The sequence below is a fragment of the Mobula birostris genome, chromosome 6, assembly GCF_030028105.1.
Source record: "Mobula birostris isolate sMobBir1 chromosome 6, sMobBir1.hap1, whole genome shotgun sequence".
NCBI classification, from domain to species: domain Eukaryota; kingdom Metazoa; phylum Chordata; class Chondrichthyes; order Myliobatiformes; family Myliobatidae; genus Mobula; species Mobula birostris.
This window is the reverse complement of record NC_092375.1, coordinates 39,194,881-39,213,300: the sequence shown is the minus strand read 5'-3', so window position 1 is coordinate 39,213,300 and position 18,420 is coordinate 39,194,881. Positions and strand designations below refer to the sequence as shown.

The following is an 18,420-nucleotide window of genomic DNA, read 5'->3' as shown; positions in this document are numbered from 1 at the left end:
GTCCAGTTTATCGTCAATTCATATCCCCAGGTATTTGTAATCCTCCACCATGTCCACACTGACCCCCTGGATGGAAACAGGGGTCACCGGTACCTTAGCTCTCCTCAGGTCTACCACCAGCTCCTTAGTCTTTTCCACATTAAGCTGCAGATAATTCTGCTCACACCACGTGACAAAGTTTCCTACCGTAGTAGGAAGAGCAGTACATTTGCAAGTGATGATCAGTAAACTGGAGAAGAACTTGTAACTGGTTGTTTCCCACACATCAGCTGCCTTTGCCCATCTTGAAGGCAGAAGTTGCAGGTTTTGGAGATCTAACCAGATAGCTTAGGTGACTACGTTTTGTATACAGTGTAATGAGCATGTAATTGTTCAGCCAATTCTCCAATTATTGTAGTATAGCTGATTCCGTATTTTTCTACAAGCTTCTCAGTTTGTTCAGCAGGTGTCATGCTATTTGAATCTTGCTATTTATAGATTAATTGTTATCACTAGAATTTTGATCATCTCTACAGATAACCACGACTTCTTTTCCTTTCTCTTCGTTTGTTTGCTCATTTCTTTGGTCTTATAATATTTAATAAAAAAAACAGCCATAACCACCAAGTTTTATGTCTCATTCTAAATTCACTAAGAACCTTGGATCACTATCACTAGATCCAACAGCTGTTAGGAGTTCTGGAGCCAGGTGGTCTTGGTGAAATCCAAATTGGCCATCCTTGATAAGAGCTGATATGTGTCTACCACTTTGCTGATGATTGAGAATGCACTGCTTCGAGAACAATTCACCAGATTATCTCACATTTTTGTAAATGAAACAAAGTTAATTTTACACATTGTTGGGTAGATACTCCTTTTGTAGAGGCAAAACTAGTTCTGGAGCAGTTCTTCAGTATTAAGGCCGGGATATTTTCTGGTTACATCACTTTTTTTTATTCAGTGCTTCAAGACATTTCATGGCATCACACAGAATGAATCAAAGTCGCTGCAGACTCTTTTGGTGATGGTGAGTATCTCTGTAGGAGCCAGAGACAGATCATCTATTCAACTCGAGGTTTAGCATCACGTGCTGGACCCATCAATATTAAAAACTAGATGTTCTTGAAACCTCTTCTTTCCATTAGCTGTTTAATATGTGGTAGAACCGCAAAGCTTTGATCTGATCCACTGGTTATGAGATTGCTTGCCTCTATCTATTGTATATTGTTTTTGGTATTTAACATGCTGGTATCTTACATCACAGCTTCACTTGACTGGCACGTCAGCAATTCCAGGTATGCCTAGTAAGCCGTTGCAAACCCTTCTGCACTCCTGATTGAGTCGGGACTGATATCCTGTTTTGATGGTAATCGAGTAAGGAATATGCGAAGCCATGATTATGTAGGAGTGAATTTCTATTGCTTTACAGATAAAGGAGTGACTAAAGGACAGAGAACAAAGCAGAGACAAGCATGTTCTCTGTAACTGTAAACTATATTTTGCATTCTGTTATTGCTTTTTCCCTTGTACTACCTCAGAGTACTTATGTTCTAAATGGATGTCTTGAAAAAAACTGTTTTTCATCATATCTCAGCACGTGACAATAATAAACATTAAGAACACCTGACACTTTTACTTCCTCAGCAAGTGCATTCTAAACTGTAACTACACTTTGGGTGAAAAAAAATTCTTTCTCCGATTCCTTTTAAACGTCTTGCTCCTCAACTTAAAGTTATGACCTCTGTCTTCAGACACCCCAGGTTTAAATCTTGAACACTTTACAGATGGGAACAGCACATCTCCAATACCTCCATATACCCAATCTAAACCAAACGTGAGTGCGAGTGTGAGCATGAGTGTATGTGTGGTGTACACAGTGTGAGTCTATACACATTATGCTCAGAAGAATAAAAGGTGATCTCATTGAAACAAAAGATTCCAAGTGCAGTTATCAGTAATAGAGCAGCCATTGAGAAGCCCCAGGAAGGTGAATGCAGATTCAGAAAGCACAGACCAAAATAAGTGACAAACAGGATGGAAAAGAGGAGGAAGTATTCAATGAGGGTTCTAAATCTTTAAAATTTTGTCTTAAAGAATTGTGGATATTAAGTTAGTGCATACATTCAGGCTGAAATGCATAATTATTTAGATAATGGAATTAAAGATAGGAGAAAATGGGTACATAGGTTGTGGGGTAACAACTATGATTGTAATCAAAACTTCTGCAGCTCAAAGGCTGTAAGGTTTACTGCTGCTATACATGTTAGACCTTAAGGACTAAAACGTTTCTGTTTTTGATTTTATGTGCCCCTGCACAGCATTACAAATTGCTTCTATGCTAATTTCATTATAAAGTGCACACAAAACACTAAAGTCAAACAACCAATCTATTATGTCTGGAATGCAGTTGTTATTTCAATTTATCAGTAATATTTTAAGTTGCATTCAACAATTTAATCTATTTGGAGAAAATACAGTGGTTCAATATGCAAACTATTGCATCAAATCACGCACAAATAAAAATTTGTTTTCCTACCTGAGTGAACCCAAGTTTGATACGTCTCTGCTTAAACGTCTTGGCAAACTGCTCAAGTTCCTCAAGGTCACTTGGTTCCTCTATGTTAGGAGTATCTACGCGCTTTGGTGTCGACTGGCTCTGCTGTACCGACTGGATAGGAGCCGTTGATATAGTTGTGCGTGTTGGTGTTGCTGGCTGAAAAGAATCAATTTTATAACAACTGAGATTTAAAAACATGATACGTTAATCAGCCTAGATTCTAGAATGATCTAGAATCACTAGATTCTGGAAAGGTTCCTGAGTACTGGAAAATTGCAAATGTCCCTCCACTCTACAAGAAGGGAGGGAAGCAGAAAAAAGGAAATTTAGTCTGTTAGTCTGACCTCAGTGGTTGGGAAGATGCTGAAGTTGATTGCTAAGGATGTGGTTTCGGGGTACTTGGAGGCATATGATAAAATAGGGTGTAATCAGCATGCTTTCCTCAAGGGAAAATCTTGCCTGATAAATCTGATGGAATTGCTTGAAGAAATAACAAGCAGACTCGGTCGATGTTGTGTACTTGGATTTTCGGAAGGCCTTTGACATAGTGCCACACATGAGGCTGCATAACAAGCTAAGAGCCCATGTTATTAATGGAAAGATTCTAGCATGCATAAAGCAGTGGTTCATTGGTAGGAGGCAAAGAGTGGGAATAAAGGGAGCCTTTTCTGGTTGGCTGCCGGTGACTAGTGATGTTCCACAAGGTTCTGTGTTGGGACCGATTCTTTTTATATTAAATGTCAATGATTTGGATGATGGAATTGATGGCTTTGTTGAAAGTCAGCAGACAATACAAAGATAGGTGGAGGGACAGATAGTTTTGAGGGAATAGAGAGGCTACAGAAGGACTTAAGACAGATTAGGAAAATGGGCAAAGAAATAGAATACAGTGTCAGTGAGTATACGGTCATGCACTTTGATAGAAGAAATGAAAGGGTTGACTATTTTCTAAATGGAGAGAAAGTACAAAAATCTGAGATGCAAAGGGATTTGGGAGTCCTTGTGCAGGACTCCCTAAAGATTAATTGCAGGTTGAGTCTGTGGTGAGGAAGGCAAATGCAATGTTAGCATTCATTTCAAGAGGACTAGAATATAAAAGCAAGGATGTAATGTTGAGACTTCATAAAGCACTGACGAGGTTTCACTTGAAGTATTGTGAGCAGTTTTGGGCTCTTTATCTTATAAAGAATGTGCTGAAACTAGAGAAGGTTCAAAGAAGGTTCACAAAAATTATTCCAGGATTAAACGGCTTGTCATATAAAGACCATTAGATGGCTCTGAGCCTGTATTCACTGGAATTCGGAAAAATGAGAGGTGACCTAACTGAAACATATCAAATGGTGAAAGGCCTGGATAGATTGGATATGGAGAGGATGTATCCTGTGGTGTGAGAGTCTAAGACCAGAAGACACAGCCTCAGAATAGAGGAGCGTCCTTTTAGAACGAAGATGAGGAGGAATTTCTTTAGGCAGAGAGTAGTGAATCTGTGGAGCCCCAAGTCTTTATAAATATTTAAGGCAGAGGTTGACGGATCCTTGATCGGTCAGGGCACGAAGGGATAGGGGAGCAGTGGGGGAGCGAAGAGGGAGGCAGGAGATTGGGACTGAGGGGAAAATTGGCTCAGCTGTGATGAAATGGCAGAACAAGTTCAAAGGGCCAAATGACCTAAATCTGCTCCAATATATTATGGTCTAAGGGCAAGAATAGACTTACAAATGAATTCTTTAATAAGATGACAAATTTTAAAACTAGGATTAACATTATCATTCATTCCAAAAACAAAAGTCCAGTTAAACTGTTTTCAAAGGAAATAATGCAAGAAAACCCCTCCCCCCCCAACTTTTCACTAATTGCAAGATTTTGTGTAAAAGGTCATAGTGGATCACTAAAACCAAGTTTCTGAAGCAATGAAAAGTTGAAAAACGACGAATCTACAGAAGATAGAAATCAGTGGTAAGACTAGAAAATAATGGAAACACTCAGCAGGTCAAGCAGCATCTGTGGAAACACAAACAGTTAACATTTCATATCAAAGAAATTTCAGCACAAGAACATCCTGGGAACAGCCGATGTTTTCCAGAAATTTCTTCCATCTGCTTTACAGGTACAGTGGGTTACAGTTAACTGGAACTTATCAGAACCAGTATATTTTTAGCCCAATTAAGCAGCTGCCCCAATTAACCGAAGATTTTTTTATATGCTTTTTTTAAATCCATGTCTTATTTGCTCCACAGTCATTGATAACCTGCTGCTGAAAAATTTTCTTGCACTTGTTCTAAGCTGGAGCTCCTGCTTTCCTGAAATGAGTTCAGTTTGCTAATACTCATATCAATTATATATAGTGCTTTTATTGTGAGAGCAAAATATAAACACATACCTGCCATGCATTCAATGCTGTATTTTCTCCAATGGCATCATGCAATATAACATTATTTCACTCTGCCAGTGAAAATCAGCTCTACTCTTCACTCACCTGGAGTTTATAAACTGTTTCACTTTCTGCAGCTTTCATCTCAAACTGCAAACATCTTCCTTTGCACAGAAGACTCTAGCTAACCACAGCCTTATACCAAATTCCTGAGCAGAAGAGAGATCTGCATTTTCAGCAAAGCTACTCTAATCCTATCTGAACTTCTGGAGCTAAAACACAAGTTCCAACTTGCATCAAAAATCAACACTGAAATACGGTGAAAATGTCCCTTTCTCATGTTGCCCCTTAAGTCAAAGTTCTCAAAACATTTTCAAAAGCAGAAACAACAGCTTTTTATATGATTAAAGAAGATGAAAAATAAAGACTAGAGATCTTTCATGCTTCCTTCATAAAAATTCCAACTACTCTCATTGAAATATGCACTTGGTTAGCAATGCATGCTAAGGTGGGTAATTTATAGCTGGTATCTCCTCAAAGTTATACTTAAATTGAATCTGTTGAATGTATCCTAAACTTGCCCTGTTTCATCTTCATTAAATGTATGTACTTCTCAGTTACACTAGAAGACTGACCAAGAAGGGCAACAAAATTGACACACCATATAAATTTTCAACTACAAGTACGAAAACAAAGATGAAACTAATCTTGTGGAATATCATGACTTAATAACATCTTTATCTGAGATTCTGAATGACTTAAAATAAATGCAAATGATGAATTATACAAAAGATCTGAAATTCTTAGCTATTTGGAATATTATAGTGCATCTTCAAGTGTAATGCCAAGTTTTGTCCATCCAAAAACAAGGAAACATTGTAAAACTTCTGACATATTAAGGAGATTTTTAGCATACTGTTCTAGTCCCAAAAAACTGACCTGCGTGCTGAAGGTGATGCTTGGCTGAGACTGCAGGAGGTTGGCTTGGCTTTGCTGAGGTAGTTGTTGTAGAAGGTTCTGGGCTTGTACGAGACCTAAAATAAAAATAGAAGTACGTAATTTTTTTAATTGCTGTATGCACAACTGAAAGACATAAGCAAACCCATTCATTCTTGAGCACCTTTGATCAATTATAAGATTGATGAACAAAGAAAACTTGTAACAAAATGTCAAATACTGGAAATACAAATTTGCTATCAACTGTTACAGTTCTGGAGGCAGCTTTATATCTGGCACCTAATAAACACATGTGGTGAGTTATTGACTGTGTAAAAGAAAAACTAATGTGTTTCTATAGTTAGGGCATCCAACAGTTGTTTCTTTTTGCCACCACTGGAATAAAATTGCAATTGTCCTTCTTGAACCTTGGATTATCAGCTTTTGCAGATAACCTCTTCTTCTCTTTCTCGCTCTGATTTTGGTGATAAGAGCCCATGGTATTCAAGGAAAGATACTATCATGGACAGAAATTTGGCTAAGTGACAGAAAGCAAAGAGTGCAAATAAAGGGAGCCTTTTCTAGTTGGCTGCTGGTTACTAATGGCGACCCCTAGGGGTCAGTGTCGGGTCCCCTACTTTTCACATTCTATGTTGATGATCTGGATGATGGAATTAATGGCTTTTTGGCCAAGCTTGTGGATGATACAAAGAGGTGGAGGTGCGGATACTGTTGAGGAAGCTGGGAGTGTGCAGGAGGACTTGAACAAATTAAGAGAATGGAGAAAGAAATAGCACTGGAATTTAGTATAGGGAAGTGTATGGTCATACATCTTCAGATAAGGAATAAAGGCATAGATCATTTTCTAAATGAGGACTGAATTCAGAAATTGGAGGAGCAGAGCAACTTGAGAGTCCTAGTACAAGATTCCAAAAATTAACTTGAAGGTTGAGTTGATAGTAAGAAAGTTTTGTAGATATGATCCACGCCTTCAAAAGCTATTGTGTATTATGTGTACTACTGTGCTTTACAACCTGGATCGAAGAAATATTGTCTCATTTCTATATACATTATATGTCTATTTACATTACATACATGTATATAGTTCAATGGCAATAAACTTGACTTGAAGAAATTTATTTCCACAGGACTAGAATATAAAAGCAAGAATGCAAGGCTAAGGCTTTATAAGATGTTAGTCAGACTACAGTCGGAGCACTTTGAGCAGTTTTAGGCCCGATATTTAAAAAAGGATGTGCTGGCATTGAAGAGGATCCATTGAAGGTTTACAGGAATGGTCCTGGGAATTAAAGAGTAAATGTATGAGTAGCGTTTGATAGCTCTGGACCTGCACTTGCTGGAGTTTAGAAGAATGGGGGTGAGAAGGAGAGGAACCTTACTGAAACCTAATGAATATTGATCAGTGGAGGAGCCTAGGACCAGAGGGCAATCCTCAAAATAGAAGGACATCCCCTTAGAACAGAGATGAGGAGGAATTTCTTTAGCCAAAGGTTGGTGAGTCTGGAATTCGTTGCCACAGATAGCCATGAAGGCCAAGTCATTGTGTATATTTAAAGCACAGTTATAAGTTCACTAATAGCAAGAGTATCAAAAGTTACAGGGAGAAGGTAGGAGAATGGGGTTGAGAAGGAAAATAAATCAGCCATGATCGAATGGCAGAGCAGACTCAATGGGCCAAATGACCTAATTCTGTTCCTATGTCTTATGCTCTAAGAATGTTAAATTAGCACCCATTTATCCTAAATTTGATTTATTCTAAATTATGTCTACTTATTGCTCTTTGGTATAACACATAATCATAAGTAGCATATTTGGCAGAGTTTTCTGTCGTATCTTCCACTTCATTACTAAAAATGGAAAAAGAGATTTCAAACACAAAATACAAAGCCGTAGTAGATCATTGAGTTGAATGATTTTAGTTACTTCTGTAGGATGGACGGACTCAGTCTGAAGGAATGAGACCAACATTGCCACATATTTTGTTGCACAATAGCAACCTCTTCCATCCTATCCATGTTGTCTTAATGTCACTCAAATGTTTCCAATTGATAGAACATACAAACACTTAGCTAGATGTGGCATCGTATAAACCATGAGAACAACACAGAAACACCCAGAGACCTGACCATAGTTCTCTTGACACAACCGTTTGATCTTTATTGTTTGTTCACAGCCATTAAGGAATCAAAATTTTTCTAACCTAAATGGGTATCGTTAACAGGTTAACAAGCCTCTTATCATTACCCTGGGGAAACAAACTTGCAGCAATTAAATAAGCATCTTATAGATCTATTATACTTCTTTTTCAATTTGCAACAAACTTTCAAAACTGAGAAGCAAAATATTATTTCCCAGAAATATCCCTTCAGAGAAATGCCTATATATATATATATATACACGCACGCACACACACACACACATATACACACATTTAGATGCATGTATTGTAATCAATCTGAACAAAGCAAGAGCATTATAGCTCAAGGTGAAAGACATCATATAATCTGGTGAATTTGACTGTGTTGGCTGATACCACAGGTACATAAATAATCACAAATTACCACTGTCATGGATGTGGAAGAAAATTTTAAGATATATGCCAGGAGAAGATACTAGCTTGTGGTAAAAATTTCAGAAATGAGAATAACCAGTTAACTTTGTAGCTAATTTTGTTCTCTGAATCCAAAACTCCTTTCAGATATGACATTCTTAATTCCTACATCTCAAAATTCAAAATACAGCAATTTTCCTAGATTTGATTTAATTCCATGTTAAAAATGCCCTTCACCTTGCTGTCCCTGTGGAGTTTGTGAGATGATGAACTGCGTTGGTTGCAGGTTGGTGGTGATTGGGTGACCCGGTTGCACCAGAACAAACTGCTGCAGATTCAAGTTCTGTTGCTGTAACTGCTGTAATTGTTGCAGATCCTACAAGAGAATTAGTACTGTATTTTAAGATAAGCATATGCTAAGAACAATTTACGCAGCTGAATGATTTACAGAATCATAAAACAACTGTATTATAATAGTTACTTCAAATATCCCAAAATGCAAAAGGTGCATTTTGATTTCTAACAATTAAATCAAAATCTGATACTGGACAGTTAATTTGTATAGAAATCCCAATTAAGTATATTCAGTTTATTGAATTCAAGATATACTTTTAACATAAGTCAACAACTAGTTAGTTTTCTGAAATGGTCATCTATGACACTAGGCTGATGCCATTCACAGATGAATAAAGCAATTCCAACCTCTTACAAAAAAGTCAAGTTATAGGAAACAGTCTACTCCAATAATAATATAAACTGTTTGTCAACCTTGTTGAAAACTGCATAAATCTAAAAAAACAAAAAATATCTAGAAGTGTTTGAAAGAAATCTAAAACAAGTATTTTCTTTAGAGGGCCAATTTTTAATTAATTGAGTAGAAGAACTCTAGTAAACCTAAATACACAATGTGAATGAAAGGTTAGTGCAGATTAGTTTTAAGATTTATGGTTTTGAGTGATAAACACCATCAACTAGCCCACTGATTTCTTTTTTGTTCAATCCTATCAATCTCTAAAAAAATTGGATTATAATAATTTTGCCCCAAAGACTGATCACAATGTTTCTCACCCACCATACAAGACATATTGAAAATACACTTTACTTGTGTTTGACCAGTGGCCAATCAGGAGATCAGAAACTTGAAAGAAGGGAATTTCACTCAGGTCTGCTGACCGTGTATGAAAGGCAGCAACTCGCAGCAGTTTTTTGGAGTCCTGACCAGTAACCTATTGGCATTTAGGATTGATTAACAAGAACAAATTAAAGGAAGACAGGGGCAAGGGCAGCGGCCATTCTTGGCGTGGAGAGAGTTAGAGTGGTGATTTTGAGGCTTTAGCTCCTTGAGGCTTCAACCAGGAGAGGTTTCAGTCAGAGAAACTAAAAACGTAAAGCTCTAGGTAGAGTTTTTCCTCCTCCCTTATTTACACTTGCTCAGTTAGGACAGTAGAGATGGCAGACTGGGTAGTCGAATGCTCCTCATGCTCCTCTTGTGGGATGTGGAAAAGTAGGGAGACCTCCACTGTCCCCAATGACAACTGCAAGAAATGCATCCAAATGCAGCTTCTAACAATCCATGTTAAGGAACTGAAGCTGGAACTGGATGAACTCAGGATCATTTGGGAGGCTGAAGGGGTGACTGATAGGACAGAGAGGCAGTTACACCCAAGGTGCAGGATACAGGAAAGTGGGTGACAGTCAGGAAGGGGAAAGGGGTTAAGGAGCCAGTGCAGAGTGTCCATGTGGCCATCCCCCTCAAAACAACTGGTATATCACTATGGATACTGTTGGAGGTGGGGGTGAAGAAGATGACCAAGCTGAGAAAACACACAGCGGTCAGGTCTCTGGCACTGAGTTTGGCTCTGTCACTCAGAAGGGAAGCGGGGAGAAGAGGTGCACTGTGGTGGTAGGGGACTCATTAGTTGGGGAACAGAAAGGAGATCCTGTAGGCGAGAGCAAGATTAACAGATAGTATGTTGCCTCCAGGGTGCCAGGGTCCAGTAAACCTTGGAATGAGTCCTCAGCACTCAAGTGGGAGGGTATATAGTCAGAGGTTGTGGACCATGTAGGTACTAATAAGATGTGCAAGAGGAGTTAGGTGTGCAGTTTTGGTCACCTACCTACAGGAAAGATGAAAACAGGTTGAACGAATACAAGGAAAATTTACAAGGATGTTGCCAGATCTAGAAAACCTGAGTTATAAGGAAAGATTGAATAGGCTAGGAATTTATTCCTTGAAGATTGAGAAATTTGATAGAGGTATACAAAATTATGAGGAGCATAGATCAGGTAGATGCAAGCAGGCTTTTCCCACTGAGGTTGGATGGGACTACAACAGAGGTCATGGGTAAAGGGTGAAAGGTGAAAAGTTTAAGGGGAACATGTGGGAAACTCCTTCACTCAGAGGGCCGAGTGTGTGGAATGAGCTGCCAACACAAGTCGTGCATGTGAGCTTGATTTCAATGTTTAAGAGAAACTTGGATAGGTACATGGAGCATGGAGGGCTATGGTCTCAGTGGTGGTTGATGGGAGTAGGCAGTTTAAATGGTTTAGCTTGGACTAGATGGGCCAAAGAGCCTGGTTCTGAGCTGTACTTCTCAATACAGAATAGGTATTTGAGAAACTATACTTATATTGGAGACATATCATTATAATTAGAAAAAGTCAAGCTGCCAGATGAATTCAGTGAGTCAGGCAGCAACTATGAAGGGAAATGCGCAGTCAATGAGTCAGGTTGAGACCTTGCATCTAGCATCTGGATTGATTAGCATTTCCCACAGATGCTGCCTGACCCATTAAGTTTCTCCAGCAATTTGTTTTTTTTTGCTCTAGACTCCAGCATCAGCAGCCTCTGTGCCTCCATATTAAAATTAAAACTGGGTTAGTGAGGAGATAAGAAGGAAACATGCTTACAAAATATAAAGTCAGGCTGTATTTAATTTAACTATGAATTTTTAGAAACCCATCTCTTAATTCTGACAAGTTTTCAAACCTAAAATAACTGCTCTAAAAGCCAAGCATTTAGAAAGCACAAATAGACTCAATCATTGCATTTGTTTCTATAAACAAAATGGATCCAACAAGACTACAGTACAGGAGATTTGAGAGTTAGAAAGGCAGAGAGGAGATTGCAAAAGGGACTCCAGGATGACTTGTTGCCTCTTAGTGCCAGGGTTGAAGATGTCTCGGGGCAGTAGCATAACATTTTCAAGGTAAGTGGAGAGATGTTATTGAGCACACAATACATTGGTAGAAAAAGGTTGAGCCTCTCCAGAGTGATTTAAGAGACTAGGAAAGAGGTTTGGGGGGGGGGCAGGGGGGTTGCAACTGCAATAAATAGGGACCAATATCTAGTGGGCAGATTTGCTTGGCAAAGGAGTGCAATCCAAAGCAACAGCAAGGTGGATGAGAGGCTCAAAGTTGATTCAGAATTGAATGGGAACCAGAATACAAGGTCAGAAAGTGGAGAGATTGAGAGGAAGGTAGATGCCAGAACCAGTAAGTCTATGAGGAAAGGCAGGCAGACGAGTAATATACACAATGGAGCAAAGGGCATGTTTATTTATTTTAATGCAATGAGTATTAGGGGTAAAGGAAGTGAGCTTAGAGTATGGATCAATACACATGGAAAAATTATGTTGCGATTATAACAGAGACTTGGTTGAGAAAAGGATAGGAATGGATACTTAATGTTCCACAAGGTTTCAATGCAAGACCAAAAGAACAGGAGCAGGGTTAAGCTATTCGGCCCATCAAGTGTTCTCCGCCATTCCACCATGTCTGATTTATTATCCCTCTCAACTTCATTCTCCCTGTGACCTTTGATGCCCTTACTAATCACGAACATATCAACCTCCGCTTTAAATATAACCAATGAGTCGGCCTCCACAGCCATTTGTGGCAATGAACTCACAGATTTCGCACTCTCAGGCAAAAGAAATTCCTCTTCATATCTGTTCTAAAGGGACGTGCTTGTATCCTGAATATGCACCCTCTTGTCCTTGACTCCCCAACTAAAAGAAACATCCTTCCCTCGTCCACTATACTGAGCCTTTCAATCTTCGATAGGTTTCAATGAGATCCCCTAATAATCCTTCTAAACTCCAGTGAGTACTGAGTCAGAGACACCATTAACTCTTTCACGCCCAGGATTATTCTCAAGAACTTCCTCCAGATCCACTTCAATGCCAGCACATCCCATTTTAAACAAGGGGCCCAAAACTGTTCACAATACTATGAATGCAGCCTGACTAATGCCTTATAATGCCTCAGAAGAGTCTGAGAAAATATACAGAAGGAGTTACGTGGGGAGGTAGTATGCTATTAATCAGGGACAATATCACAGTTGAACTTTAGAGGGGATAGAATAAAGGCCTCAACCACTGAGTACACATGGGTAGAATTCAAAAATAAGAAAGATGCAATCACTTCATGGGAATTATACTATGAACTGCCCCTCCCACTCCTATTTGTTTTGTGCATCTGTGGCAGTTTCTTAAAACAGGGTGCAAGTAATCCATTTATCAGTAAGTGAGTCTGACCAGGTGGTTGACCATTCTATGGGGGAAGACTTGGGAAACAATGATAAAAGATAAATATAGACATTGCAGGAAGGCAATAAATTGGGCTAGGGCAAATTGTGAAGTACTAGGCAGAAGTGAGGGAAAGTTGATTGGGAACAGCTGAGAAAATCTACATCAGATAGATGGAGCTTGGTAAAGACCAATATAGGACCCGTACGTTCCAGTTAGAAGGAAGGACAAGAAATGCCAAGTAAGGAACACTGGACGACAAGAAAGATGGTAAATTTGGTCAAGAAGAAAAAGGAGATGTCTTGGGTCTCTTGAAGAACATTAAGATGGACAAATACTTTGGGCTTGATAGGATGTACTCCAGGTTATTGAGAGAAAGGAGAGAAAGGAGAGAAAGGGCTTTAACCAAGATCTTGCGCTCTCCAGCCCAGGCAAAGATCCAGAGGATTATGTAGCTAATGTGGTTCTTTTGTCAAAGAGAAATAGGGATAATCCTGGATATTTTGTAGTAAAGACAGAGCAAGCTGGTATCTTTTCCCCCTCAGTGTTATGTCTAATAGTACATGCACTTAAGTTAAGGGGGATTAAGTTCAAAGGAGTTATACAAAACAAGTTTGTTTTTTGTACCGACAACCCAATGGGTGCCTAGAATGTTATGCCCAGAATGGTGGTGAAGGTGAAGGTGAAGGCAGATACAATGGAGGCACTTCAGAAGGTCTTAGATAGATACATGAATATGTAGATTATGGAGATCTGCTCTATGTGCAGGCAGAAGGATTAGTTAATTAGGCATCATTAATTAGCTTAATAGTTCAGCGCAACACTGTATGCCAAATGGCCTGTTCCTTTGCTGTACTATTTAATGTTCCATATATCTGGAGTGATTTGATAAACTCAACATTTTAACCAAACAGTTTCTTAGAAGCACCAAGTCCTTCATTTTGTTTATTCATACAAAGAATTTGAGGGTTGCTGGCAAGTCAAGCATTTTATGTTATATTTTTTGAATATGCCACTTGCAAATTGAGAAGCCAAGAATCAGCTAAATAATTTAAGATAATGTTTTTTTATAAACATTACAGAAACGTTTTGAGAAATGTCGTTGAAATTAATGGAAATTTTGTAATCCAATAGCATTTTAAAAAAACATGCCACAATATACTAATGACATTCCATTATTTCCTTCTTTTTAAACCACAAATGGGTTTCTTACATTCGGGAGTTGCATTCCTATGCACAAATCATTTGGAACAATCACATTTATCTAGACAAGCGTGATTTTTTTTTTTGTTTTTAGAATTTATAATTAATCTGATTCTTCCACAAAATTTATTTTAGTTTTGCAAGCCTGCTTTGAAAGTTTTTCATGAATTGCTAATTTGGGTAATTACTCATTCCAAATCAACTCCTTCAAAGGGAAGTATTCTAACTCATAAAAAGCAGAAAAAATAAAACATGTGCTCACATACTTGTATTTGGATTGGTTGAGTGATGGGTATTTGTGCCATAGGAGTTGCTGTTGTGGCAGAGATAGTTGCTCCTGTGGCATTATGCTGCTGATTTGCTGAGTGTTGGACTGCAGCAGCCAGTAGCTGGGCCTGCGCTTGCTGGATTAACAACTGCTGCTGTGCTGTTGTCAATGTTAACTGGTGGAGAAAAATAAACATACACAATTTAGAATTATATGGAGTACATTTTCCTCGGCAGTACTTAATAACAGTAGTTATTTTCATGTTCACAGCATCACAAACAGGAGCAGCATATATTCCTTGATTCTGCATTTATATACCACATAGCAAATTGAGACAAATATTCAAAGTCCTCCAGGCAAATACTCCTGTAACTATATTACAACAACTCCTCCATGTTGTAGGCTTCATTATCTGTGAAGATCAACATATGCCACCCCAAGCTCATCTGCTGACCTTCTAAAATACAGCCAGTTGCTCCAGTGTTACACTGTATAATCATCTTCAGAGCATAATATCAGAATGCCCTCACCTTTTACCATCTGGGATTGATGCACTTCTGGAATCGTAAAAGGTATACCCATGTTATGTCGAGTACCATGTAGACACTTATAAAGGTCTTGTATTTTGTTTTAACAACCTGCCAGAGATTGGGTTTAACTTCGTACGTGACTTGAAAATACAGATGTCCAATATTCTGAGTTACTCAACCAACTTCTTCCCATCACCTGTCTACGTAACTGGAATACGACTGCCTATCCAGGTTTCTAGCCTTGGGCCAGCAGTCTTTCCTGTTTGGGGACATTTAGTTGAACTAGAGGAAGTACAGCCAAAAATGTAATGGAGGCACAATAGAGAGAATACCTTCCTTATTCCCAACGTTAGAAGCACTAGCCATGTGCAGTCTTACTTCTGACATATACACTACCTAGTGCAATTGTTACTCAGACTTGTCTACCTCCTTTTATCGTAACCCTCACAAATTTAACTTCATATGTCTTTTGTCCTGTAAACTGGGAAATATGTACTTAAATTTTCCATTTATTCAAAACTACGTTAACTTAACAGTTCAAATGGTACTTTCAACATCACTGACTGAATTAATGATGTCAATCAGTTTTCAAAAGAGGAAGAATGCTACGCTACAAAATTATAATAGGAGGCAACACATGCAGCTGAATGATCAAAGAACAAGTTGAGTTGTCATGTGAAGGGCCGAGAGTACATTAAAGCCACTGGAGTTGGATAAGGAAGGATCAAGGAAACAAAGATCACTCTTGACAAGAGAAAACTAATGAACTGATGGGTGTAAAGGTTGCAGGTAAGTGGCACTACAGCTCGTCTTTGACAGAAGGGGGCAACCAGTGAAGAAGGAAATGACAAATGAAGAGAGCAGTTAAAAGACAACTAAGAAGGTCAAATCACAAAATTGAGCAGTCTGGTGATGGGAAAGTTAAATAAAGAGACAAGAGTAAGGTGAGTATGAATAGAGCCTGGGAATAATCGTCACAACAGGTCTTATGGGCCTGTTTCTGTCTATCTCTAGGATCATATGATATTAAATAAGGACATGTAAGCTTTTATTTCCTTCAGTTGTGTTATTATTTATAACGTCATTAACAATGATTAAAATCTCTAGCTATTATAAAACATTGCTCTTCATGAGAAGAAGACCAAGTTATTTTTTTAATACTTCACCAGAGCAAATAAAGAAGCAAATTTGAATTTCTACTTTGGTGCATTCACCAGAACTAAAGCAAAGCATTCAGCTTTACTCATCTTGTTACTCGAGTCACGTAGCAACAGGCTAAACTTCTCTTCAAAGAATAATGAGGAAAAAAAATGAGCAACAGGTTATTGAGAGACAAGAAAAGAGTTAAAAACCATCCCACAGTAGGTTTCAATTTGATCAGGCCAGACTCAAGAGTAGTTAAAGATCTGTGAAGTTCTCCGAGAATGCTAATGGACTGTTCTCCAGTACTGATTGATCACAAAATTATGAATCAGGAGCCACCATGAGATCTGTGACAATCAAACCACAAGGTACAGACAGAAACCCGATCTTTACAAGATAAGGAAGCAGGGCTGCAAAATAAAAGTTTCTCATGTTCACTGTTCTCAGTGGGGAGTTCCTGGCCTTGCGGAGCTCAAGGATTCTAAGGCCTAATAACTTAAAATATAGCAGTGGCCATTTCGTAGTACTGAGATAAGAAACTGAAATATTTCCAATGGTATCAAAGGCCTCAAAAGTGAGCAAAAGAGCTCGTTGTTACTATGGGAATAAGAGATAATTGTAGGCCTTGGTTAAAACAGTGAAATACTTAAAAGTGGGGAAGAGACCTATATTTTGAAACTCTCAGAAGCAAGCTATTCCATGCTTTCCTGCATTGATTGGTTCAGTTGAGGTTTGAGAGGCTCCAGAAATCTGAAGGTTTGGTGCAAAAGCATACAAAATGAGGAATCCCGACTTCAGAACTAAGAAGACTTGATGCATCAAAGTGAGCCCGACTAGTTCACCTCACATAGGTATTTGAATCCAAACTACAAGTCTTGTGATTTAATGTACTGAATAGCAAGCTAACAGGAGGTCACTCAGATTTGTGCATTAATTGAATGTCTCTAAACAGTATATATTAAGTAATTTGAGTATTAGTAACCATACTAAAATCAACTTCCAAGCTGACTAAAGTGGTACCTATTTGATACCACTTTAAAAGGATACTCATTAGACAATAAAATGTTTCTACTTTGGTGAAAAAATGAAGGAATTTTATTCTTTTTTAAATGGCTTCTTTGCAACCTGAAAATTTTTGGCTAGTGAAAATTTAACTCAATAGAGTAACAAAATTGCTTCAGTAAGCCTCAGAAATTAAATTAAGTATGGATCCTTTGATTCAATTTTAGTTGAAAATAGCCTCAACATACCCCAGTGATCTGCCCTCCAGCAAGCATAAGCTGTGTCTGTGGTAGGGTGGTCTGTAAAGATGGCTGCAGTGAAGGCTGAGTTGTTGTCTGCTGGGACGAAGAATCCCCCGATTCCTCACTTTTTACCTTAAAAATACCAAAATGGAACTAGTTAGTTAATTCTTACGGTCATATGTCTTGAGAAAGTAAACCCTGAAAGGGTCAGTTCATGGATTAAATCTACAAACTAAATTTCCAGTTCAGTGCAACTGAAAATTAAGCGCCACTATTTTTATATGAATCCATGCCCAAATAGTTTTTCGAAGTTTGATGAAACTACAAACTCACCTCAAAATCCCTCATTAATAGGGATGTGATTGAAAGGTAAAGGCTGAAGCCCTAGTCTTTAAATATTTCTTAATTATTTGATATTTGGTGACACTAAAGTAGTTCATAACATTTTTGGATTATATTTTTCTTAGTTTTTACCCAGATAAAATGAATGAGGTTGTGTTTTTCAGGATTAGAACTGTGTGGAGAATGCAAGTGCCACAGGAGATACAGCGGTTAATGTAAAAAAAAATCATGTGCTGAGGGAAATAACAAAATTACTTAAGCTCTCCACGTACTGTTACATTATCACTTGCAAAAGACAGATGTTTACTGAAACTAGATATTCAACATAAGCAGATATATTACACTGAAAAAGCAGAAAATGTCCCAAGCATTTCATGCTGAATAAAAACAGTTCCTGAGCCAAAGGCAGGAATATTAAAAGAGTAATTAAAATCAGTCTGAAGCTGCTGTTTGGAAGACTGAAAATCCCTGATGCATGTAAATGTATATGGCAAATAAAGTTGATCCTTGAAAAGCAGTGGGGTGACTAAGGGAAGAAATGCTGGTTAGCGAGAACAGAACTGATAGGCAGTTAGACATGGATAGAAGTGATAATGAGCAGCAAACAACAAACGAAAGCTATGAAGTGACATTAGCTTATTATTATCACATGTGCTGACAGACAGTGAAAAGCCTGTCTTACGTGTTGTTCATATATAGGTCAATTCATACACACTGCATTGTGGTAGTACAAGATAAAATAATAACAG

General features: G+C 38.3%; 1 protein-coding gene across 5 annotated transcripts in view; it reads right to left on the bottom strand.

Moving 5' to 3' along the window:
- LOC140198965 (POU domain, class 2, transcription factor 1-like) overlaps nucleotides 1-18,420 on the bottom strand; it is a 182,807-nt gene that overhangs the window by 55,575 nt on the left and 108,812 nt on the right. For 4 of the 5 annotated variants that reach the window (XM_072260282.1, XM_072260280.1, XM_072260283.1 and 1 more), the window contains 5 exons: nucleotides 17,336-17,461; nucleotides 14,411-14,587; nucleotides 8,650-8,788; nucleotides 5,844-5,938; nucleotides 2,516-2,692 (listed from right to left, as the gene is read on the bottom strand). In XM_072260282.1, the coding sequence (XP_072116383.1) occupies nucleotides 2,516-2,692; nucleotides 5,844-5,938; nucleotides 8,650-8,788; nucleotides 14,411-14,587; nucleotides 17,336-17,461 (714 nt within the window). The remainder of the gene's footprint in view (nucleotides 1-2,515; nucleotides 2,693-5,843; nucleotides 5,939-8,649; nucleotides 8,789-14,410; nucleotides 14,588-17,335; nucleotides 17,462-18,420) is intronic. The other variant, XM_072260284.1, reaches the window with a different exon arrangement.